We start from the raw sequence: 24972 nt of genomic DNA, 5'->3' as shown, positions 1-24972 counted from the left end.
GTTAAATTTATTTTTTTTAATGCCCTCTATGGACAACAATAGCAGTATTATGCTAATAGCAAGACTAACTATGCTGTATGTATATATAAAATAAAATAATAATTTGAATATTTCATATGACATAGTTAGAGGCGCAAACAAGTCCATAAGTCATAACAATAGAATTTTTTTATGCATGCACTTTGGCGCCACCTAGTGGATTTTTGTGTTAACATTCTAAACACAAATTCCTCTATTTTCATGTTTATAACTCGTCAAAGAAGCGATTGCATCAGTAATCACGGAAAGTGCATTATAACACATCAGGTTTACAGCATATCAAAAACTGTGATTTATAATGGGAGTCAATGAGCCAAAATCGGGCATTATTACAACAACTTCGTGTGAATCTCTCCCTCCTGTTTGGTAATAATTATAAATTACAGCATGGCGCCAATTTGAACTTCTACATTTTTAAACAATCTTGGTAAAATGTCAGGTCCCTAGTGTATTTTTTTCAAATGCTTTTTCTTTCATTAAAAACAGAAAAGCATAAAAAAGCCAGAAAATGGACAAATAACGCCCAGGGGGTACAGATACCTGGAAAATCTATTGAAATGCAGTAACAAAGTATTTGTACTTTGTTGCTTCCTCACTACCTTTAATCGTTGTTTATGTTAACGACGCTTGCTTCCTGTTCATAGAGCACGAGAGCAATTTTCGTTGCTACGCGTCAGCAATGCTTCTGCCCTTGTTGCCATGTCATCCTTCCCCCCCCTATAGACCGTCGGCCACACTTAAGGCGGCAATTTGCTTGCTCACTCCCAAAAGAACAAAGCGAATACCAAGCAACTTGGATTAGTCACAGCGGTGCAAACATATCGCACTCCACCCCACACGTCTTGCACTCCTTGACTGGCTGGGCTTGTTAGTGCTCACGCCCGCCCGTACCTGTAGCTCAAGACACCTGTCAGACACAACCCACTTTTCAGTCTGCACGTTGAGCGGGACACGACCCTGTTTAGGAGCCCGTTTGGATAAGAAAGTGAGACCAGGTCGGTACTGTCATTTTTGGGTACTTGCCGTTTTTAGGGCGAGTGATTGAAGTCATGTGTCATTCGGCGCAAATGGTTTTAAGTCAGTGTTTGCCATCTTATGTCATTTCTTTGCCACAGTTTATGAAGTTGTCTGTCCAGTTCCTTGTGCCTCTTAAACACACTTCATTAATGAGTGATGTTTTTATGCGGACTTGTGTCTTAAACCATGGACAAATATGGATTCTAATGCCCGAACTAATTATTGTGGTAATGATAATCTCATCAGATAGTGAGGGAGTAAATTCCAACTATGTCATGTATTTGCTCAGGTAATTTCCCCATAAGCGTTTTGTAAGCGTCAATAAGAAAGACATTCACAAGTCCTTTTTTGATATTTCTTCTTTTCTTTTTTTTGTATTTCGACTGTAAATGGGTTCAAGCAGTGGGTTGCCTCAGATCTAAAAAAAATGCATAACACAAATCATTCTGTCGGCAGTTTTTTTCCTCACCAGATGATTCTTTGTGATATTGTGTCAATAGCGGCTTTTTTTTTTCTTTTTGGAAAGTGGAAAGACAGGCTCCTCTACATGTCTAAAGGATGAGAAAGGAATTCCTCTCAGAGCGTATGTTCTATTTTTTTTGGGAGGGAACAAAGCGTGGGAAGGCCGATTCCTATCAAAACAGTCATCCGTTGGTTAATCTGTCGTTTGTGCCCTCCCTTTTTCTGAATGTGGCATGTGCATTTTTTTAGGTGGCCAGATAAGAACCAGCGACGCAGCAGCAAGAGAAAAAAATTAAAGCATGTCTACTGGTGAGTAGGAAGGAAGTGTTGTGCCCAATAATGGGTTATCACAGCCACAGGGTGTGTCTCAGACTGGGAATGTTTTATTGTCAGATTTTATGCAAAGGGAACATACATTCTATTATGCAGCCTAGAAGGTAAAATACTTTAAGGTTCAAAAGTGTTTTTCTACACTCTAAGAACAGTTGGGTTAAAAAGGAAGCAACCCAATTTGTGGAGTTGATCATTTGACCCAACTTTTTAGGTTACCGGTATTCATTTAATCCATAAAGTTTGGTCGAATGAATAACCCACAAAACAACCCAAAAAATTGTGTTGTTTTACGCAAACGTTTCTCCCCAACTTTTTGGGTCAGTCATTTAACCCAAAAACTCGTGTCAAATGAATAACCCACAAAATAACCCCCCCAAAAATAGTTTTGCACAAAAAAAAAACAATATCAGGTTGTTTCGGGGTTTGAGTTATCTATTAACCTGAAAAATTGGGTTACATAAATAACCCAAACATGTTTTGTACAAAACAACTCGACGTTAGTTTTTTTGTTGTTGGAGAAAACACCAACTTTTAGGGGGTAAATTAATAACCCATAATGTTGGGTTAAATAACCCAAGAAGGATTCATATTTGATCCCTTTTTGACCCAACTTTTTTTTAGAGTGTAAAGTATTCTTGTGTACACCATCAACATGGACCTGAAAGCAGGAGCAATTAAGTCAGCGAGGGGCAAAGGGCCTTCGCTCAGCCCCATTACCACCTCTCGGAGGTGTCCAGCATGGTTCTGTACTTGGTCCAACAGTTTTCAAGCCAAGTTTATTTATATAACCCTTAATCACAAAAAGATCCTCTCTGCCACTGACAACTTTTACTTAACATTCAAAACACTCTTTCCTAGTCTACAGTTATCACTGAAAATAAACAAAACTAAACTTGCGACCTTCAACGGAAACCTGCCTCGAGAACCCCCCAGCAATATTTTGTCATGGTTCTTCTGTTCAATTCGTCACTTGCTACAAATAACTGGGAATCTGGCTTGAAGGTTCACTTACACTTACACACTCTTCTCTCTAAAATTAGAACCAATTTAGGTTCCCTTTACCGTTAATCCTGTTGAACAGATTTTCCTAAAGTGCTTCTCGTTAAAATGATCCTCCTCCAGTCTTAAGCCCAACACAAACAGAGCATTGCGGCAGCAACTGACTGAGATCTGGCACAATGTGCAGGACTTAGCCATTAGCCTTCATGACTTTTACAAAAAAATGTTTTTAACATGTTAAGAATTAAATCCAAGAGCCTAACCTAACATGTTTGTTAATTTCATTGAAGGCTAAAGTTTCCTTTTGACGTAAATGTCACTCTAAAAACAGTTGGGTCAAAGATAACCCAACTATCGGTCAAAAATGGACTACTTGGGTCAATTTGACCCAACTTTGAGTCAAAAAAATTTGTCTTTCAGTGTAAAACAACTCATATATATTGGTTAGATCCTTTACTTGGGTCAAAAAAATTCGGTCATTTTGTATAAAACAACTCAAAAAGTTGGGTCAAATTGACCCATAAAATGGATTGGTCCATTTTTGATACCCATAATTGGGCTACTTTTGACCCTGCTGTTTTTAGAGTTGAATTTATATTGTTGTTTGTGTAAATGTGTCCTGCTTTTGACTGCCGACCCGTTTAAGATCTACTCATCATCACAAATAATTGTAATTGTAAAAAATGCACTCAAAACCACATCATATTGAGAGGTGTTTCTCATTGGTGTAAGGAACACTCTAAAAACTGTTGAATCAAAAGTAACCCAATTATGGATCAAAAATAGACCGATCTACTTTATGGGTCACTTTGACCCAACTTTATGGGTTGTTTTATACAAAATGACCCAATTTTATAAAGTTGGGTCAAATTGACCCAAGTCGAGGATCGGTCCATTTTTGACCCACAGTTAGGTTATATTTGACCCAACTGTTTTTAGAGTGAAAGCATAATAAAAAATACTACTTTGTCCTTTATTTGCTATTCAGAGGAGCAAAAAGCAACTGTGTTCCAAACCACCAAAGTCAGGACCAAGCTGAAGGGTGACTTAAGCTGGATGAACCGCAACAGCGAAGCTGAGGATGAACCTGTAGATGAAAAGCCATGGTAAGACCCCCCACCCTCCAAGCCCACCTCTCACCCCGTCAGCGCAACAGATTGAAACAAGTCATTGTGTGTTCATGCAGGATGGCAGAAATACGGGCCCGGCGTCAGAATGGAGCACAAACCAGTCCCGTGTCTTCACCCACTTCCACTGCGCCACCTGCGCCACCTGCGCCACCGCGCAAGCCAGACAGTGAAAAGTAAATGACTTGTAACATCACGTATTTCATCATTTGAAAAACACGACATGATACCAAGTCTCTGTTTTGAACTTAGGTCAACAACATCTGGATTCGCGATCAAGTAAGTAAAACACAGCTTGCAAGTACAATATGGTGGAACTAATGAAAAATGGATGAAGTTTTTTTTACAGTGACACTTTTGACCCACCATTTTTGTTCTTCGTGCAGAGGTGTTTTCAACAAGCCTGCTTCGTCTTCTACTACGACGACTTCCAACGGCATTAGGTAACAGCTCTGATTAAAACACTTGCTGGCATCATCTAATAGCATCCAATAGTAGAGTTGAAAAAGAAGACAAATTAAAAGCCTTGCCTTAAATATAGACTGCTTGCGCGACTTAATCTTGTAGACGGACCCGATAGCTGGCGGCTCTGCTTTTTCATTCTGCTTTTAGAGAAGTGAACTGGTGCGCTAGTGGACTTGTAAGGAAAAGCTTTTAATTTGATCTACCAGAAGGACGTTACAGACTAGCTGGAGCAACCAGTTCATAGAAATGCAATAATTTAGCCGAGTCAGGCTGCTAAAGATTGCGCTCGTTTTTCCTTATCGGCCAGTTACAGCTATTTGTTTTCGTTGTTTGACCAGATGCTTGATAAGCCAAGTGTTAAAAATGCTAAGCTAGCATTAGCATTGTAAATTAGCTGAAAGTAGCCACAACTGCTATGTTGGTAGCATGAGGTATTTGTAATGGCGTATTACTATAAAAATAAATGTAACATTTTAACATTTTATTTACTATTATTTGTTTTAACCCCCATCTGTAGCAATTTGAGATTTCTTTAAAACCTAATGCGCATAACAAATTAAATGTATTATTATATATAGATATATCAGTATTAGGGGTTTCAAAAATGATATATATATATATATATATATATATATATATATATATATATATACATATATATATATATATATATACATATATATATATATATATATATACATATATATATATATATATATATATATATATACATATATATATATATATATATATATATATATATATATATATATATATATAATATTTTGAGTTAATTTAAAGTTCCTATAACGCCACTCATTTTTCTAACGTGCGATTAATGACCGCCCCTCTCTTGGAAAGCCTGTGCTGGGGAAATTCCAGTGGCAACGCAGCAGACACGTCCACGTCAAAATTTAGCATCATAATAATGCATAGATTTGTGGAGACTGGAGTCAAGTTGTCTTTTACAATTTTAAAAACGTGCAGAATTTCACAAGTTACTTCATGTTAAAGATTAGATGGCTCTTAACATGAAAAGAAAAATGCACTGAGATGTCACCAATGTCTCACAAATGCAATGATGCCACCTAGTGGCAGAAAAGTGACCTCAACACAAATCAATATCACACTCGTTTTTTTTTTACATTTTTTAAATTTTAACTTAATTTTATGAATTACTATCAATGACTAAAAGACGCAGCCATATTTCTATTAGCTTAAATTGTTTTCCACTTTTTAGTATGAAACTTAGAATTATTGTACATTTTATTATATACATTTAGAACAGATAAAATTTGCGATTAATTGTGAGTTAATTATTGAACTCATGTGATTAATTATGATTAAAAAATGTCATCACCTGACACCCCTAATTATTATTATTATTATTATTGTTATTGTTATGAAAAGAGATTCCATACTTTGCGCTAGTAAAATTGTTTACAGCTCTACTGCTAGAGCTGCTGTGTACACGATGAAGGGTCTTGTGATCTAAGAGCTTTTTGTCATGGCGTGTTGTGTTTTGGCAGCGGGACATCGAAAGTCACCAAAACACGTTCCGAGAGCTACAAGAAAATGTAAGCTAACCAAGCAGTTGTATTGACTTTGAACAAGCGTGAATATGTTATTGTGAGATGTGTGTGTGGTCTTTAGCGCTCCCCACACGGTGAAGCCCAATACTGAGAACGTGGAGAGCAAGATTAGTAGTGAGGAGCAGTTGAAACGGTAGGACACGCACGCATAGCACGCTGTCCAATTCAAAGCTTACCTGCTGAGAGATTGCATTAACGCCACGTCGGCTCCTTTTCCAGCACGGCAGCAGCCAGCAAAGTCCTGGACAAATCTGCCGCCAGAGAACGGTCTTATGTGCTCTCTGCCGCTAAGAAATTTGAGTATGTCTTGACTTTCTGCAGCTTTGGCAAAGAAACGCTCGCATGTTCTGCTCTTATAAGACTTTTCTATGTATTTCCCCCCAAAAAATACACAGGACTCAAGCGTCTGAAAATTCAGTGGCCAAAGAATCACCACCATTTGTGGCTAAAAGGTACATGCTATTGTAAAATGTCAGATATATAACTTTTGGGGTGATGATTACACTGGTTAATGTCACGGCATACCATAGCTGTCTTCTGATATCTTGCAAATATGTGCAGCAATTTTATTCAATTCGTTCAATAAAGTTCTTTGGCACTAAGATGCCTCAAATTGGCATGGTTATGTTTTCATAACGGGTCAAAAATAGAATTTGCAAATAGGTGAATTCGCCAATGCTGAACCAATAATATTGGGAGCTTCACTGTATATTTTTCCCAAAAAATAAAACCTCCTCCAAATTAAAACACCTTTTAGCAATGACTCTTTGGAGGTTCCACTGTAGTTTAAAAAAATAGCACAATAGAATGAGTGGGCACGATTAAAACTGCTGGGTCAAAAATAACCCAATATTGGTCAAAAATTGGACCGACCCGCCTCTTGGGTCAATTTGACAACTTAAAAACAACCCAAGTTTTGTTGTTGTTGGGTTGTTTTGTACAAAACAAGTTGGCCCAATTTATTGTGTTAAAAAAAAAATAAAATAAATTGGGTTGTTTTGTACAAAACAAGTTAACCCATTTTTTTGTGTTTAAAAAATAAAATAAAAAAATTGGGTTGTTTTGTACAAAACAAGTTAGCACAATTTTTTGTGTTTAAAAAAAACAAAAATTGGGCTGTTTTGTACAAAACAAGTTGGCCCAATTTTTTTGTGTTTAAAAAACAAAACAAAAAAATGGGTTGTTTTGTATAAAACAAGTTAACCCAATTTTTTGTTTAAGAAAAACAAACAGAAAAATTGGGTTGTTTTGTACAAAACAAGTTAGCACAATTTTTTGTGTTTAAAAAAAAATTGGGCTGTTTTGTACAAAACAAGTTGGCCCATTTTTGTGTGTTTAAAAACAAAAAAATGGGTTGTTTTGTACAAAACAAGTTGGCACAATTTTTTTGTGTTTAAAAAAACAACTTGGGTTGTTTTTAAGCAAAGCAACCCACAGTTGGGTCAAATTGACCCAAGTAGCGTGTCGGTCCAATTTTTGACCAAATATTGGGTCGTTTTTGACCCGTCATTTTTAAGAGAAAGTGCAATATCAAATGCTAATGTTTACCCACGCCACGTGTGTGTTTGTTGTGTGTGCTCCAAATGCGCAGGGTGGAGATTGAAGATGATGCCTTTGTAAGCGTCGCGCTCCCCTCCCCTGTCACCCCCATCAAATCTGTCACATCTGTGCCAGAACCACCCAAGACACAAAACATGTAAATCCTTTAGCCAATTCTCTCTAAGCAGTCTTTCCTTCTGTCAATTTGTTCAATTGCCCGTCTTACATTAACAGCGTCGCCTCGAGTGTCAAGACAGCCGTCGTCACTGTTAATGAGCCCCCGAAGGTGGAGGTGCTCCCCCCTACACCCGTGAAAGAAGACCTCCCTTCGCTGCCGGCTGTGATGGAGAACCCCTTTGAAGACTTGAAACCGGACTCCAGCAAGGTGGCCACTCCGCTCCCTGAACTCATCGCCGATTATCTTCACGTCGTTTCCACCCATTCGGAACACGACGATTCGGGAATTGCCGACAATCATCTCGTTACAATCAACGAGGAGCCAGAACTTTTGGAAAACTCAAGGTTGGAAATCTAAGTTTTAATCTTAGTTTCAAAAAATCATCATCATGATAATTATGATAAAGAGGACTTTTTTTTTTTTTTATACCAATAGTAATTGAACCAGGAAATGTATTGGTCACAACACCTGTTGACAACAGAAAGTTGTGCAAAAGTGCATTCAAAAGTTAAAGGGATACTTAACTTTTTTTTGGACATTTTCAGCACTAAAAAGTTAATATTTTGTCTAGAATGAATTTTATAACTTTATTATTTTTCATGTACAATTAATACCTTCAAAAGCTCATTTTTACACTTGCTGTCCATTAACGATGACATCACCTGTGCTGAGGAAGTAGCTAACGACCAATCGTGGCTGTTTTCTGGGTTTGGTCAGAAAACTGAGCGTCGAAAATTCATTTGAACTATTTCTATTAGTTAATTTTTTTTCTACTTTTGTTAACAAGATTACAAAAACCTAGATTTTTTTTATTGTACATTTAGAACACATATTAAATTTGTGATTAATTGTGAGTTAACTCGTGAAGTGGTGCGATTAATTACGACAAAAAATTTTAATCGGCTGACGCCCCAAATTTTTTATAAGCTTTAAGTCACGTCAGGCGATAATTTTTTTAAAATTGTAATTAATCGCATGACTTCAATAGTTAACTCCCGATTAATCACACATTTTTTTTATCTGTATTTCTAAAAAAAAAATCTAGGTTTTCATACTCTTGTTGACAAAAGTGGAATAAAATGTTAAACTAATAGAAATAGTTCAAATTAATTTTTGACGTTTATAACCGTCAATGGCAGTGATTGGTCGTTACCTACCTTGGAACGTCAAAAATTCATTTGAACTATTTCTATTAGTTAATTTTTTTTCTACTTTTGTTAACAAGAGTATAAAAACCTACATTTTTTTTATTGTACATTTAGAACACATATTAAATTTGTGATTAATTGTGAGTTAACTCGTGAAGTGGTGCGATTAATTACGACAAAAAATTTTAATCGGCTGACGACCCAAATTTTTTATAATCTTTAAGTCACGTCAGGAGATAATTTTTTTAAAATTGTAATTAATCGCATGACTTCAATAGTTAACTCACGATTAATCACACATTTTTTTATCTGTATTTCTAAAAAAAAAACAATTCTAAGTTTTCATACTCTTGTTAACAAAAGTGGAATAAAATGTTAAACTAATAGAAATAGTTCAAATGAATTTTGGACGTTTATAACCGTCAATGGCAGTGATTGGTCGTTACCTACCTCGGAACGTCAAAAATTCATTTGAACTATTTCTATTAGTTAAATTTTTTTTCTACTTTTGTTAACAAGATTATAAAAACCTAGATTTTTTTTATTGTACATTTAGAACACATATTAAATTTGTGATTAATTGTGAGTTAACTCGTGAAGTGGTGCGATTAATTACGACAAAAAATTTTAATCGGCTGACGCCCCAAATTTTTTATAATCTTTAAGTCACGTCAGGCGATAATTTTTTTAAAATTGTAATTAATCGCATGACTTCAATAGTTAACTCCCGATTAATCACACATTTTTTTTATCTGTATTTCTAAAAAAAAAAATCTAGGTTTTCATACTCTTGTTGACAAAAGTGGAATAAAATGTTAAACTAATAGAAATAGTTCAAATGAAATTTTTGACGTTTATAACCGTCAATGGCAGTGAAGGAGTTAAAAGATTTTTTAAAAAAAAACAACTTTATTGTGTGTGTCATATCTGTATTCAGTTTCATCCCAAAAACATAATTTAAAAAATGGTTTTTCACATAGCAGCGACGACATCCAGTATATTTTTGGTTGAAATGTTGAATTTCACCGAGTGGCATACAAAGGCTTCCAGTGTGCTCTGTTAAGTATTTCAAAGGCATTTCATTGGCATGCTTACATTCCATTTCTGCAAATGTGTAATGGAGACTTTGACCTGGAATTCCGTGCGTTTGCTCTTTATCTTCACAGCTCCAGAGTTGAAACCCTTACCACCATGTTTGAAAACCTCGTTCCAAATGACTCCGACTTAACCAGGTATCGTACACCAAGTATTTGTGCCGTCTTTGCTTTGGCTCATCGTGGCTTCAGAGAAATAAATTTAAAATTTTTCAATACTTTCATTTGTCACCTGTTTGTAGATGGAAGCAGGCAAACAAAAAATCAATGTATGCATGTTATGTCATAGCTTAGCTTATCTGATAAGAAGGATTTGATTTGATTTTGTCTTGATTTCCACTTCAGTCTGACGGATGACGAGCCAATGCTGGCAGAGGAAGAGGAACGCTCAGTGGACGCTCGCTGGGAGGAAGGGTACGCAACTAAAACCACTTCCTCATTCATTTCATAGCAGAGTTGGCAAGGAGACGCATAATGGCATTCGGCCACTGTCTTCACTTCAAAGGAGTCGCATCTCATTTGCGGCTTGCTAAAAATACCTGTCAGGAGTTAGTTCCAAATTAGACATGGCTAAAGAGATATAAAATACGTACGTGCGTGTGTGCCAAAGTAGGTTCACTGATCTGTTTCCTTAATGTCAATAGAAAGGAACGTGATCCAACTTCAGCTCTCAGCAACCATGAAGCAAGAACAGAGGAACTCTTGAATCTCATTTCTGGGTTTGTTTTAAATACACACAAGTCAAATAAATGAAAGGCAGCAACATTGTTTTAGAACACACATCACAAGGGGGCACTGTTGAGCTTCATATACTTTTGCATGGACTCCCTCTGCTCTCAACAGTCTATGGTCTGTTTACTGCCTTAATGCTATACAATAACATAACATTTCTCTTCTATCTCCCCAATCTGACTCCCCCCACCCCCCATTTATTTTTGCTGTAATTTTGACTGCTATCTTTCCGCCTCTGCAGGCAAGAAGAACCTGAAGAGCCTGTTCCACCCAGCCCCGAACGTTGGAGTCGGGATCTGCACACTGAATTTGAAAAGGATGTGCACACCGAATTTGAAAGGTACAAGAAAAGCCCCAAATAACAAAAAAAAAAAAAAGAGAGAGAAAATCCATTTTTATTATGTTCCAAATCAGTGCTTTCTTTGTCAGTGGCAATGTATTTACATATTGTGTAAGTTGGATTGCAAGCTTTACGCTGCTCGATATTTCATATCTGGCAAATACCAGTAGTACCTCAAATGAATGCAATTCAAGAAGAAGCATGCTGTGAGAGAAAATCGCTCAAAAGGTTTCCATCTGTGTCTGTACTACGATTTCTAATCAGCACGGATATCTACTGCTCCCAACACCTAGACATACAATACTGTATTGCAAGGATGGGGGGAGGGGGGGAGGGGAGAGGGGGAGAGAAGGAGTGAGGGAGAGGGGGGAGGGGGAGAGAGAGAAAGAGAGGGGGGAGAGGGAGAGGGGGAGAGAAGGAGTGAGGGAGAGAGAGAGGGGGGGAGGGGGAGGGGGAGGGGGGAGGGTAGAAGGGTAGGGGGAGAGAGCAAGAGAGAGATGGAGCGAGAGAAAGAGAGAGAGAAGAGAGGGGTAGAGGGAGAAAGAGAGGGAGAGAGGGGGAGAGAGAGAGAGAGAAAGAGAGGGGGGAAAGAGGGAGGGGGAGGGAGGGGGAGAGAGATGGAGCGAGAGAAAGTGAGAGAGGGGAGAGGGGGAGAGGGAGAAAGAGAGGGAGAGAGAAAGAGGGAGGGGGAGAGAGGGGGGAGAGAGAGAAAGAGAGGGGGGAAAGAGGGAGGGCGAGATGGAGCAAGAGAAAGAGAGAGAGGGGAGAGGGGGAGAGGGAGAAAGAGAGGGAGAGAGAGAGAGAGAAAGAGAGGGGAAAGAGGGAGAGGGAGGGGGAGGGGGGGAGAGAGATGGAGCGAGAGAAAGAGAGAGAGGGGAGAGGGGGGAGAGAGAGGGAGAGAGAAAGAGAGAGGGGGAGAGAGGGAGAGGGGAGAGAGAGACGGAGGAGTGTGTGTGTGATATTACGGATGCCAAAATGTGAATATGCGTCAATTGTTGTTTTTTAGTTGTAATATAAGTTCTCACCACTAGATGACCAGCTCAGTGGCCTAGTGGTACAGTGTCCGCCCTGAGACTGGGAGGTCGTGGGTTCAATTCCCGGCCGGGTCATACCAAAGACTATAAAAATGGGACCCATTGCCGCTCTGCTTTGACACTCAGCAATAAGGGTTGGAATTGGGAGGTTAGATCACCAGCTGCTGCTGCTCACCGCTCCCTCATGGGGATGGGTCAAATGCGGAGAACGAATTTCGCCCCACTTAGGTGGGTGTGACAATCAGTGGATCTTATCTTATCTTAGATGGCAGACATGCGTCTTATTCTGCCCCATACTACACGAGTAGGCCTACTAATATTTTGCGGATTTAGAATGACCACAAAAAAAAAAAGAATGACAAACATATATCAATGCAGTGGCCCATCCCTGCTGTAATGCCTTTTTCTGCTGGCTATTTTTACAACACTTCTGAATGCAGATTCTGTACAGAGAGGTTGTGTTTTATAGAAAGCTGTTTGATGAAATCATACCCATTAGAGCCACTACCTTTTGTTGATGCCCATTAGTGGTGAGCCGTCATGTCCGCTCCTGCTCAGCGTCAGATAGAAATTCAGAAACCAAAGTTTCTTGAAGCCGGCACTTTGAAAAAGAGAGCGACGTGTTCTCCGCACGACCGAAAATAGAAGGAGAATGTTGTGTTCTGATGAAGTATCGCTGCTTTTGTTTGCCTCCGCCAGCCTCGGATGCACGCGGTTACACTGAAAACAATCCAAAGTTGCGGGACTTCCTGGTTGAAAATGCTTTTTGATCTGATGACATGTATAACAATCCGCTCTGACTGTGAATGATGTCGCTCTCTGCCCGTCAGCAACACGGAGACTGTCACCATAACCAGCCAAACTGTAACCATTACTGAGAACAGGTATGGCGGGTACTCACACGCACGCACACACAATTCTGTCCTGGTTTGCAGGCTAGTCAAATAGTTGCAGTACTTTCAATGTAAATAGTGCATGAGAAGAACCACCGTGACCTTTGCCTGCCCTCTTTTCTCCGCTCTTCACGTCATTCACGCGCTCGCTCCTGACCTCTCCGTCTCGCCATGACTGCGCAGGGAGGACCGTGACCTCATGAGCTCGCGCATGACCACCGCGGTGACCGAGTTCAGGTAGTCTGACTCGCTTTTTACTGGCAGTGTTTGCTTTGGATGTGGTGAAGAGTTCAATGAAGGGAATGATTATATTCTATGTATATATTTTAAATATTATATAATTACAATGATGATGATGACGGGGAATTGGACTTTATCATAAAACTAAAGAGATAACAAAAACAACCGCACACACTCTAAAAACTGTTGGGTCAAAAGTAACCCAATTATGGATAAAAAAATGGACCGATCCACTTTATGGGTCAATTTGACCTAAATTTCTGGGTTGTTTTTTACACAATGTCCCAATTTTTGGACCCAAGTAAGGTGTTGTTTTACGCTGAAAGACCCATTTCTTGACTTAAAGTTGAGTCAAATCGACCAAAGTAGAGGATCGGTCCATTTTTGACCCATAGTTGGGTTATTTTTGACCCAACTATGTTTAGAGTGCAGTATATATTTAAATACAGCAAATTAATATAGAGACAGTAGTCAGGTTTCCATCCAATTGTTTTGAATTTCTTAAGCGAATTTACAGAAAATTCGCAATACAGACATGCGATTTATGCTCGTTTCCATCCGTTCTTCTTTTGCGAATATTGAGAGGGGACTCCGCCGCTGTAGGTGGCGGTATACACCATAGAGATGTGATCCACCAGTAATTTCAAAGAAAAAGAAGAAGACCAGGAAGCGAAGCGCACGTGCGGTGAGGTCGCATGAGTTTGTTTTTGTAATTCTAGATCAACCGTAGCGTTTCTTTGCTGTTTTAAATTTAAAATAGCATTAATATTCGCTTTTTTTTTTATTAATTCCAAAACGATTTCTGTTTCGTCCCCCCCAAACATACCTTACTTCATCGTCTGACATTGCTTTGGGACTACAAATGTACGTGTGACGTGTATCCGGTCTTGCCAGTGGTTATTCGCAAAACTTGTTTCCATAGCCAAAATGAGCATTTTCCTTTTTACGATACGCTTCAAAATCCACCCCTTCGAAGCGTAAATTTTTGGGGGGCGAATTTTGGGCCATTTTTCCATTCAGTTTTATTTTTGCATTTCTTGAAGATTCGAATAAAAATGAGTGGATGGAAACCGAACTACTGACAACTTATTGCTAGCTCCAATCGCAACTTTCTCCTTCTACTGTTTCATCATCATAGTGTGTGCATGAAGCGCACTACACCGCCTCCTAGAGGCCAATAGGCGCACAGCACGAACGGCAGCTCTTTGTTTTTATTTATTGTTTTTCATTGATATTTCTTTTGTTTTATTTGTTACTACCGGTAATTTATTTTCTGGTTGTTCCTTTTTTTATATTTAAAGTTGAGCTTTAGTAGTAAAATAAATACTCAGTTTATTAATCATAATTTCAATATCGATCAAAAATAATCATGATGATTGTTATGTTTGCCATAATCTCCCAGCTCTAACACCCCCCCCCCCCCCACACACACACTCCAGCTGTTTCTGTTTACCATTCATACCGCATTACATCTTTCCATTAAGAGTCAATGTGACACCAGATGCGCGGTGCCGACAATTGAGAGTGAAATCAGTGTGAAATTGTGTTTCAGCTCGGCTGATCCATTTGATCCGTACCCGATAGGGACCACATCCCCAAACAGGTAATCATATTGGTTCGGGAGCTGTGACAGTTTTGCAGCTCCCGTCATGCATAATGCAGCACAATGTGATTACGAGTCCCTTTTTCTCTCCCGCAGCTCCCCTGACCTGCCGCAAACCCTCGCAGATATTTCCATCAACAGGTACAGAACGGGTCACACAAATTCCACCTGCCTCTGTTGGGAATGCGGTTTGTGCTGCTAATATGAGCAGACAAACCGTGTCAGTATTCCGACTAGAGCGGTTTTCATTGTGTATTGTTTTCTATCGCAATCAGCTGCTATCATGCTCCAATGTGTTCCCATCAGAATTTGACAATGAAATCATTACAATTACATTGATCATATTTCCATGATACTGGTTCAAAAAGCCGAATACAATTATTTTTTAAATTAATACATTTTAAGGCATATTGTGTAGAAGAAAATGTAACATAAGTCATTTCATTTTTAAAGCTAATAAAGACAACAGTTTTATGCTAATTGCTGCACATTAATTTTATTATAAAATATCAGCAATTCTCTTGAGGATTATGACTTTATTCTGCCAGGTAGGAATTTAATCAGTCTCTAATGTTATGTTCTTCTTTAGTTCATCGCACACTTTGATGGACAGGAAAGAGCCCGAGATCATTACGTAAGTTCTTCTATCTACAGTAAGCACTGTAAGCTCTTAAATCATGTCATCATTTATTCAAATTCATCCAAATAACTCTATTATTAAATGCATATTTCTTTGAACTGATTTGAAATGATTAATGGCCAAAATAACTTCAGGCCATCAGAGCTGATTAAATATCTTTTAATGGCTGAATCATCTTAGCGTGCCAGCCGTTGTCCTCTAAAGTGTTTTTAAGGTGTTATTAACCAAAATAAGGGTTGGGATATAAAACAAATAAAGATTGGATGGATGATAGCTAGCTATCTCTCAAGCTAGCTTGTGAGCTTGCGAGCTAGAAAGCTATGGATGGTTGATAGCTAGCTATCTCTCAAGCTAGCTTGTGAGCTTGCTAGCTAGAAAGCTATGGATGGATGATAGCTAGCTATCTCTCAAGCTAGCTTGTGAGCTTGCTAGCTAGAAAGCTAGCTTATCGGCCAGTCCCTAGACCCCTTACAACTTTTTTTCTTTTTTTTTAGGCTCTCTCTTTTTTTTTTAAAAAAAAATGCTTTATTTAACACATTGAAATCACAGGCCAAACATGGCAAACATTAAGCAAAGAAACATCATCAACCCTTTACAACTTTTACCAACCCAACCAAAATGGCCCCTTAGCTCAAATTTTGGGTGCCACGAGTTTAGAATCATAAACAATATAGAATATACGTTCACACAGAAAGGTCTGAACTGAGATTCAAACCCAGAACATTGGACTGTGAGACAGCCATGCTAACCACATGTCCCCCAGCTAAATTTAATTTCACTTTATGTTCTTCTTTAGTTCATCCCAAACTTTCATAGAGAGGAAAGAGCCCAAGATCACGTAAGTTCTTATATCTACAGTAAGCCAACGTCATTGACTCCTTACATTATTAAATGAATATTTATAACCACATTCCCACATCAACATGTCTTTTTTATTCATTAACCTTTTTGTGTTTTGCTTGCTAACAAGTATGAATAGTCAGATCCTGGAATCGCTGGCGGAGGACGTCATCCCCATCGACACCACCGCCACAAGGTATTCGCCTCGGCCCGCCGAACATGTAACGGATCCGTCGGGAGTGGCGCAAATCCATTCCTTAAAAAGGCGCTTATTTTGTCGTTCCGCTCGATGTGCCGCCACTCCTCCATCATGGCTCGCCTCCTCTTCAGCCTCAGCACTCACCGGTGGGAGCGCACGTGGGAATCCACAACGCCTCTGCAGACCACCACAGAAGAGAGGTGATGACACACTTCGATTTACTCTTACGCCTCCACTCCATGTACTCCGGCTTGTTTCGTACCCCCCCCCCCCCCCCCACTGTGCATTACCCACTAAAAGCCTTTCAATGTATGTGTTCTCGCTCAGCCACGAGGCTCCAGGAGCAAGCCAACTGGATGAACAACAAACCCTGGTTACGTTTGAGAGAAAGTAAGTCACCTTAGGAGGAGGGTGCGGGGTGTCTTACCCTTTTTATCCCACTGACCCGACTCCCTCTCACTACATGGCGGAGGTTTGTGCGGCATGAACACTATATATAATATATATATATAATACATTGTGCATTAGTGCTGATGAAAATAGATCGCATATCGGATATGTTTTTGTCACAAGCGTGCGTTTTTCCACCTATGTTGTGTGCTAATGATAAACCGAATTTTATTTTTCAGTGCCGATACAGATACCGATTAGTAGTAAAGGAGGCCAATAAGTGATATTTCAAGCCGATATTCATTTTCAGTAAAAGAGCAAACATTATCGTCAACATTTTAAAAATGTACTTTTTCTTTTCATCTTAACTCATTTGCTCCCAAAAATGTATAAATGAGTTCTATTTTAAATATCACCATGCTCCCAAAGACGTATTTATATGTTTTTTTTATAAAAATGTTGTTTTATGATAGCTAGCGCATACAGAAGGCTTTGATGCAGCCTCTGAACTGCAGGGAATGGTTGAAGCAATGGTAGTTATTACAAAAACGGCCAACAGGTGGCAGCAGAGTATAAGAGCTCAACCAGGGCCATGTTGCAAAAAGCTCTTTTCCCCACTGTTTTAAACAGATTTGTGAATAATGATTAAACTGAGCTATATTTTAATGCTAATTACTGCAAAACCAAAACAGATAGAAATATATATTTTTTTTACTGATAAAAGAAGAGACTCTAATCTTCCTTTTGGTAGGTTCCACGTTTTTATAGCAATAGAACAGAATATTCTGTGGGCCTTGCAAAATTCAGTCAAAATCCAGTAAAGCAGCCGGGAGCGAAGGGGGTTGCTTCAGTGAAAATGGCTGGGAGTGATTGAGTTTTAAACATACAAAGAATTGACAGCTTTGTTTAAAACTTCTACCAAAAATGTGTTTTTAAAAAAAATTATTATTAAAAACTAAGCAACTAAATTTCTGCTGTAGATAGTTTTCCAAATTTCTTCATAATTTCTTAATTAATTTTTTTTTTTTAAATAAAAAGTGTATTGTAGTTCCGAGTGTCAGCATTTTTTTTTTCTAAATTGGAAATTTAAATAAATCAATAAATAAAAAGTTTCCTGTATCTCACTGAGCGACAAATGCATGCGATCGCCTCTAATTTGAGGTTTTCGTCACAGTTCATAAAAGATCTTTGCAAATAGTAAAAATTGTCTGAAAATGTTTGAAATGGTTTTGTGAAAAGTAAAAACTGTCTGTGAACATCCTACAAATCCTAATGAAAACCCTCACCAAAACCCTCCGCTACATTCGCAAGCATTCAGTGATTTATCGGCCTTCAGATTTGTAAAAAGGCCGATGCCGATATTTGTCAAAATGGCAGATATCGGCATCGATAATCGGCCCGGCCGATGATCGTTCTGTCCCTATTATGTGAAATTCCCCACCGTCTTGTGTTTTTAGGTCCAAAGAAGATGACTCGCCATGGGACAAGTGGACGTCCCCTTCCGTGTATACTCTCCCTGCAGAGGAAGAAGAAGAGAGGTATTCATTTCCGAATGGCGGAACTCATTAGATGCAAATGAAAGCCGTTTTTTTTTTTTTTTTTTTTTTTTTGCTTTTCGCCATTCTAACAGGATTTATAAGTGTGTGGAAATTAAGAGGCTGTCAAGCATTTAATTGAAAACAAGCTAAACCTAAGTGGAAACTTCACTTACATAATGCTGCTATTTGATGTTTTTTTTTTTTTTTTTTTTTTTTTTAGCTTTGAAGACTCGCAGATGCACACGGTCACAACCGTCACCACCATCAGGTAGGAAACTTGCAAAAGTTGGATTGGGGAATTAATGGCAAATATACAAAAATATCAGATAAATGCAGGGATTATTTTTAAGTCTGTTTGGATGATTTAAGTGTAAAAAATATATCTGATGGTTGGATAGATAAAAAAAATAAAAATAATTTGCACCGCAAATATGTGCATTTAATTCAATTAACTAGCAAAACTTTCTTTGGAAAAAAATCTGCTTTTTTTTTTTGCAACTTTAGGTCAAGACAAACTTGTTCATGAAGTTCATGATCAAGTGACAGAAAAAGTGAAAGTGACCCTCACTTGGTCAATAAATCCCCACCCTCTATGGAGAAGACTTAGAAGGAAAAAAAAGAAAAGCCAAACAAATCCCTGTTTACTAGAACGTGTCCAGCATATTGACGGCTGCGGCCGACAGTGAAAGTCTAATCCGGCTCTCTTTCATATTCCAGGGAGACTTACGGCGAACGGGAGGGGCTGACGATGGATCGGTGAGTTCATGATCTTGGGAAAAGTTTTGCTCTGCTGGTCGTCTCGTCTGCTCTAACGCGCTTGCAGTCGAAGCGCTTTTATCGGTCGGGTGAGGCCGAACAACCGATCGTGTCATGTTTGCTTTACGGGCATTTGACATTTTTGCACACTCGTCAAGCTGATTTTGAGAATTCTCCTAGAAAATAAATAAATAAACAAATTAAACAAAAGTATCGAGCCATTACCACTGGATGAAGTGAAGACTTTCTAATATTTATTATTATATAATTTTTTAGGGGTGTCAGGCGCTTACATTTTTTAATCTTAATGCATGACTTCAATAGTTAATTCACAATTAATCGCAAATTGAGTTAAAATAAAAAAGATGTACTATAAAAAAAAGTGTGATGTTGATTTGTCTTGAGGTCATTTTTCTGCCACTAGATGGCATAATTGCATTTGTAAGACATTGGTGACGGCTCAGTGCATTTTTCTTTTCATATTAAGAGCTATCTAATCTTTAGCATGAAGTAACTTGTGAAATTTTGCACATTTTTAAAATTGTAAAATACAACTTGACCCCAGTCCCCACAAATATATGCATTATTTGTTATTAACTCATTCACTGCCATTGACGGCTATAGACGTCCAAAAATCATTTGAACTATTTTTATTAGTTAACCATTTTTCCCCACTTTTGTGAACAAGAGTATAAAAACCTAGAGTTTTTTTTATTGTACATTTAGAACAGATAGAAAATTTGTGATTAATCGTGAGTTAACTAGTGAATCTATGTGATTAATTACAATTAAAAAAAATTATCGCCTGACGCCCCTCATTTTTGATATTCTTTTATTTTTTTCTTCTTTTAAAAGAAAAAGAAAGAAAGAAAATAATTAAAAAAATTTCAAACAAAAGTGGAAAAAATGTTAAACTAGTAGAAACAGTTAAAATAAATTTTTGACGTTTATAGGCGTCAATGGCAGTGAATGAATTAAATTTATTACTGCTCAATTTTGACGTGGACATGTCTGCTGTGTTGCTACTGGATTCATCACGCGTTAAAATAATGAGTGGGGTTAAAGGAACTTTAAATGAACTAAAAATGAACGCACTAATTGTGACACCCCTATTTTAAAAATTTGATTAAAAATACATAAACATTGTGCAGAATTTGAACATTTAATTTGGCGTACCGCTAGGTACAATCCCCGAACCACTGTCAGTAATCTCACCGTACTTTGCGAACAACTGAATTAACTGATTAACTCATTCACTGCCATTGACGACTATAGACGTAAAAAAATTCATTTGAACTATTTCTATTAGTTTCACATTTCCCCCCCCAATTTTGTTAACAAGAGTATGAAAACCTAGAAAAAATTTAGAAGAGATATAAAATGTGTGATTAATCGTGAGTTAACTAGTGAAGTCATGTGAATAATTACAATTAAAAAATTGAATCGCCTGATGCCCCTAATTTAAAAAAAAAAGAAGAAAATATTATTAAAAATTATATCTGTTCTAAATGTACAATTAAAAAAATCTAGGTTTTCATACTCTTGTTAACAAAAGTGGGAAAAAAATGTGAAACTAATAGAAATAGTTCAAATGAATTTTTGACGTCTATAGCCGTCAATGGCAGTGAATGAGTTAATTTGTATACGTCATCATGTTTTTCCATATTTTTATGACTTAGTTGGAGTCTTTCATCAAATCCCTTTCAATTTCCTACCATAGTGTAACTTCTCCTCGTTTCTCGCACACGATTACGATTCTCCAGATGTCAGATTACCGACGCGCATTCGAGGTGTCGCTTTGTCAAACGTCTCGCCATCGAGCAGCACGACATTAACCGGCGCTGACAGAAAATGATTATCTTCCCGAGCTGCGCCGAGCAGATGCGGCGTGTGCGTGCGGCGCGCGCGCAACATGGCTGTCGCCCGTGATCGAGCGGTGAAACTAACGATCCCTTGTCTGACGCCAGGACCGAGTTCACGGAGGCCCCGCGAATCCCCACACCGGAACCCGACGTCAAAAAGTGAGAATCTTTTCAATCACGAGTGAAATATCCATGTTGTGTGCGCTCAACTTCATCCCGTGTGTTTTGTTCCAGGCCGTTTGTGTACGTGAAGGAGTATGTCGATACCAGCGCCATGTCCTCCCATAATGCCACGGGCTCATTCGATAGGTATGACTTATTTATGCTATTGATAAGAAATACTGCTGCGGAATGATTTTGGCTCACATCCTGGTTGTCTTCTGCTTTTGGCTCTTCCAGTTGGTCCTCCTCTTACTCCAGGTAATTACCTCCACCAAGGAGTGAACTCAGCCCACCACACTTTTATAAATAATAATAATAATTAAAAAAATACATATTTAATAAATAAATAAAAAATAAAATCTATCGACTACTAAAAATATATATTTTTTCCCAAAAACATATAAATACGTTTAATACTTTTTCCTTCACTCCCAAAACGTATTTATACGTTTTTTATTATTATTTTTTTTTTTTATGTTAGAGCATACAGAAGGCATTGATGCAGCTTCTGAACTGAAGAGGTCACTTAAAGAAATGCTAGTTATTACAAAAAAATGGCCAGCAGGTGGCAACAGAGTATAAGAGATCAACCAGGGCCATGTTGCAACAAGCCGTTTTCCCCCAGAGTTTTAAACAGATATGTGAGTAATGAGGAAACTTAGCTCTATTCTAATGGATACAAACATACTTTTTTCTTGATGAAAGAAGAGACTAATCTTTCTTTTGGTAGGTTCCATGTTTTTATAGCAAAAGAACACAATATTCTGTAGGCCTTGCAAAATCAGTCAAAATCCAGTAAAAAATTGCTTCCGTGAAATTGGTTGGGAGTGAATGAGTTAATTGTTCAGCCTCAGTCCGTTTAGCTAAATGCTAACAAGCAATGCAAAAACGCCAGACAGGCTAAAAAAACAGCATTGACTGCTTGAAAACAAACAGTGCAGCAGTATATGCAGAAAGACAATATATTACTCAAGGGCATGTATTCTTTATCCTCTGCGAAGAATGGCTCATATTACTGTGGCTTACTGAGCCTTTGTGACCTTCTCCTTCATGTCTGGATTATACTGCCCCCAGGTGGCCAGAAGGAGAAACACGATGTCTATGCAATGAATTGAGGCAAAACATGGGAAATTCTTTAAAAAAAATTTATTGATTACTTTGTGTTTTCAATAAAGTCGATTATTATTTAAAAAAAAATTGGGGGGGGGGGCGCACGGTCACAGTACAAATTCAACTCATACTGAGTTAATCAGGGACATATGTAGAATTCATAGCATTGTGATAGAGGAAGTGTGGAAGTTTATTGATATTTTTGATTAAAAACAAAACTTTTTGGTGTGTCCTCCCCCCTTGCAGCTCCGTCTCCTCCCCCTGCACATACTGCGGACAGCTGGTGGGCAACGATGCCAAGATCACCATCGAGCACCTTAACATTAACTGCCATCCGCATTGTTTCAAGGTACGTTACGTCGTCTTTCCTACGCTGGAGAAATGTGCCTTTAAAAACTTGTTTTTAGTGTTTTCAAAGAAGAAACATTCAGAGTATGAATAAATCAATAAATAAGAATTCATAACACAGTTTGACACAAAGACTGCCAAGAGGGGGGGGGGGGTATTGGCCAGTGACTTCCTGGAGGCCCAGCTGGTTGCCTAGCAACATTACAGGGACAGATTCCAGCAAGTGGCACGTGCACAGAAGTACAAATATGAAACCCCATTGTGACACTTGGATTCTCTTTCTTCAGACTTCCTCTAAATATGGATTTGATCATATTTCATGTTCAAGTTTTCGCTCAATTGTTTCTTGGCTTAAATTTGGCGTGGCAGGTATCAGTATAAATGGTGGCCCTCTTGTGGCCATTTTACCACCAGGAACTAGAAATGAGAAGAAGTGCCTTTAATTTCGCGCAATTTTAAAAGGGAACGCCGACTGTCATGATAAGTTTGCTTTTGATTTATTGGTTGTTACTAACATAACGATCATTTCCAGTTTAATATATTTTGTTATTTACGTCGCAACGCAGTCAGTGCGTAGTGACGTCGAATGGCGGCTGGCTCTCGGCCGAGCAATGTTGCGTTGCGTTCCTAAAGGGAAGATCAAAACTCTTGAATGCGTCCATACGTCCAAATAAAGTTTCTACAAACTGTATGATTTTTGAAAAATGAATTTCACAGTTATGTTAGTAATAACAAAATAAATAATATAGAGCAAACTTTTCATGACAGTCGGGGTTCCTTTTAACTCATTCACTGCCATTGACGGCTTTAGACGTCAAAAATTCATTTTAACCATTTCTATTAGTTTAACTTTTTTTGCCCACTTTAGTTAACAAGAGTATAAAAACCTAGATTTTTTTAATTGCACATTTAGAACAGACATAAAATTTGTAATTAATCGTGAGTTAACTAGTGAATCTATGCGATTAATTACGATTAAAACATTTAATCGACTGACGCCCCAAATGTTTATTAATCTTTTAATTAATTTAATTTAATTAATTTAAAATGTATTTATTTTTTTAAATATTTAATTGTAATTAATCGCATGACTTCAATAGTTATGATTAATCACAAATTTTATATATGTTATAAATGTACAATAAAAAAAAATTCTAGGTTTTTATACTCATTAACAAAAGTGGAAAAAATGTTAAACTAATTGAAATTCTTGACATCTATAGCCGTCAATGGCAGTGAATGAGTTAAGGAAAAAATGCTATATTGAGATATGAAAGTATCTGTCGTATTTGTTTTGGGGAAATTGTGTATCAATGATGTTGTATTGGTGACGATTCAAAAGTTGAGTAATTAAGTACTGGTGTTAAAAAATATATATTTGCTAATTCCCCTGTCCTTATATTTCAGTGCGCCTCGTGCTGGAAGCCGATGGGAGACCTCATCTACAACATGTTCCTGCACGGCGGCAAAGTCCACTGCGAAAGCTGCTACGCGGCCGCCTTCGATTGATCGCAGCGGCTCTTCATTTGCATTTAAAGTGAGAAGCGACCGCCTCGCACCAACTTTGGACGGCTTCAATGCAAGAAGGATGGAGGTTTAGGGTGAGCCAAGAGACTGTAACGAGCAATAAAAATAATGACTTTAGATTCTTTTCACGCAAGACGGCAAAACATGTTTGTGCTCTTCTTCCTGCTGGTGAAAGTGTAACTTAAGGATTTGTCTGCACATCAGATACAATTAAGCCCAAATGTGTTTTTTTTTTGTTTTTTTTTACCGTGACCAAATTTCCAGTTAAAATTTTCATTTGTCGAAGTGGCAAAAGACTGTTAAGATGTTAAGAGAAAATGCATTTGCCAATTTCCGTTATTGTTTGTCCAATTCACACTTCCTCAGTAGGTGTTTAAATAATAGGTCATAAAAATAATTACATTTTATACTCTCAAAACTTCACGGTATGTATCATTTGGGGCTTAACTGCAAATCACATTCAGTAAGACTGCCAATATGGGGTACAATATATTTATTGACTTTTGCTTAAATATGACTTGTCACAAAATAGCATTCTTAAAAAACTCAATGATGGAAAAAAAAAAAAAGTTCACTTGTCTGATGCTTATTCACAAAATAAAATATTTATCCTGGTATAAAAATGTAACAAATAGTGTGCTCGTTTGCGTGGAAAAAAAAAAAAATTCTATTGCACATATGATTGCACCAATTGGTAACAAACTGATACATTATCAGGTAAGTAGCACATTTTCTTTGCATTGTCATGTAAAACATTACCATGAG

The 24972-nt window shown here is 37.9% G+C and overlaps 1 protein-coding gene across 1 annotated transcript; it reads left to right on the top strand.

The window, feature by feature from the left end:
* Positions 1 to 901: 901 nt before the first annotated feature.
* On the top strand, positions 902 to 24839 carry znf185 (zinc finger protein 185 with LIM domain). Its single transcript, XM_077578302.1, has 33 exons — positions 902 to 1034; positions 1768 to 1827; positions 3839 to 3956; positions 4037 to 4153; positions 4230 to 4256; positions 4364 to 4420; positions 5972 to 6019; positions 6096 to 6167; positions 6254 to 6334; positions 6430 to 6486; positions 7626 to 7730; positions 7808 to 8095; positions 10066 to 10131; positions 10339 to 10407; positions 10638 to 10712; positions 10967 to 11065; positions 12930 to 12983; positions 13176 to 13229; positions 14785 to 14835; positions 14932 to 14976; positions 15425 to 15469; positions 16272 to 16313; positions 16446 to 16511; positions 16646 to 16714; positions 16842 to 16904; positions 18362 to 18442; positions 18663 to 18710; positions 19160 to 19198; positions 21166 to 21219; positions 21295 to 21369; positions 21460 to 21480; positions 22579 to 22681; positions 24088 to 24839. Exons 2-33 carry the CDS (start codon positions 1818 to 1820, stop codon positions 24187 to 24189), a joined length of 2301 nt encoding a protein of 766 aa, XP_077434428.1. The 5' UTR covers positions 902 to 1034; positions 1768 to 1817; the 3' UTR covers positions 24190 to 24839.
* The last annotated feature ends 133 nt before the right edge of the window (positions 24840 to 24972 follow it).

This window comes from Vanacampus margaritifer, chromosome 10 (genome assembly GCF_051991255.1).
Source record: "Vanacampus margaritifer isolate UIUO_Vmar chromosome 10, RoL_Vmar_1.0, whole genome shotgun sequence".
Classification (NCBI taxonomy): Eukaryota; Metazoa; Chordata; class Actinopteri; order Syngnathiformes; family Syngnathidae; genus Vanacampus; species Vanacampus margaritifer.
The sequence above is the reverse complement of the archived record's forward strand: the minus strand, read 5'-3'. Positions and strand labels throughout refer to the sequence as shown.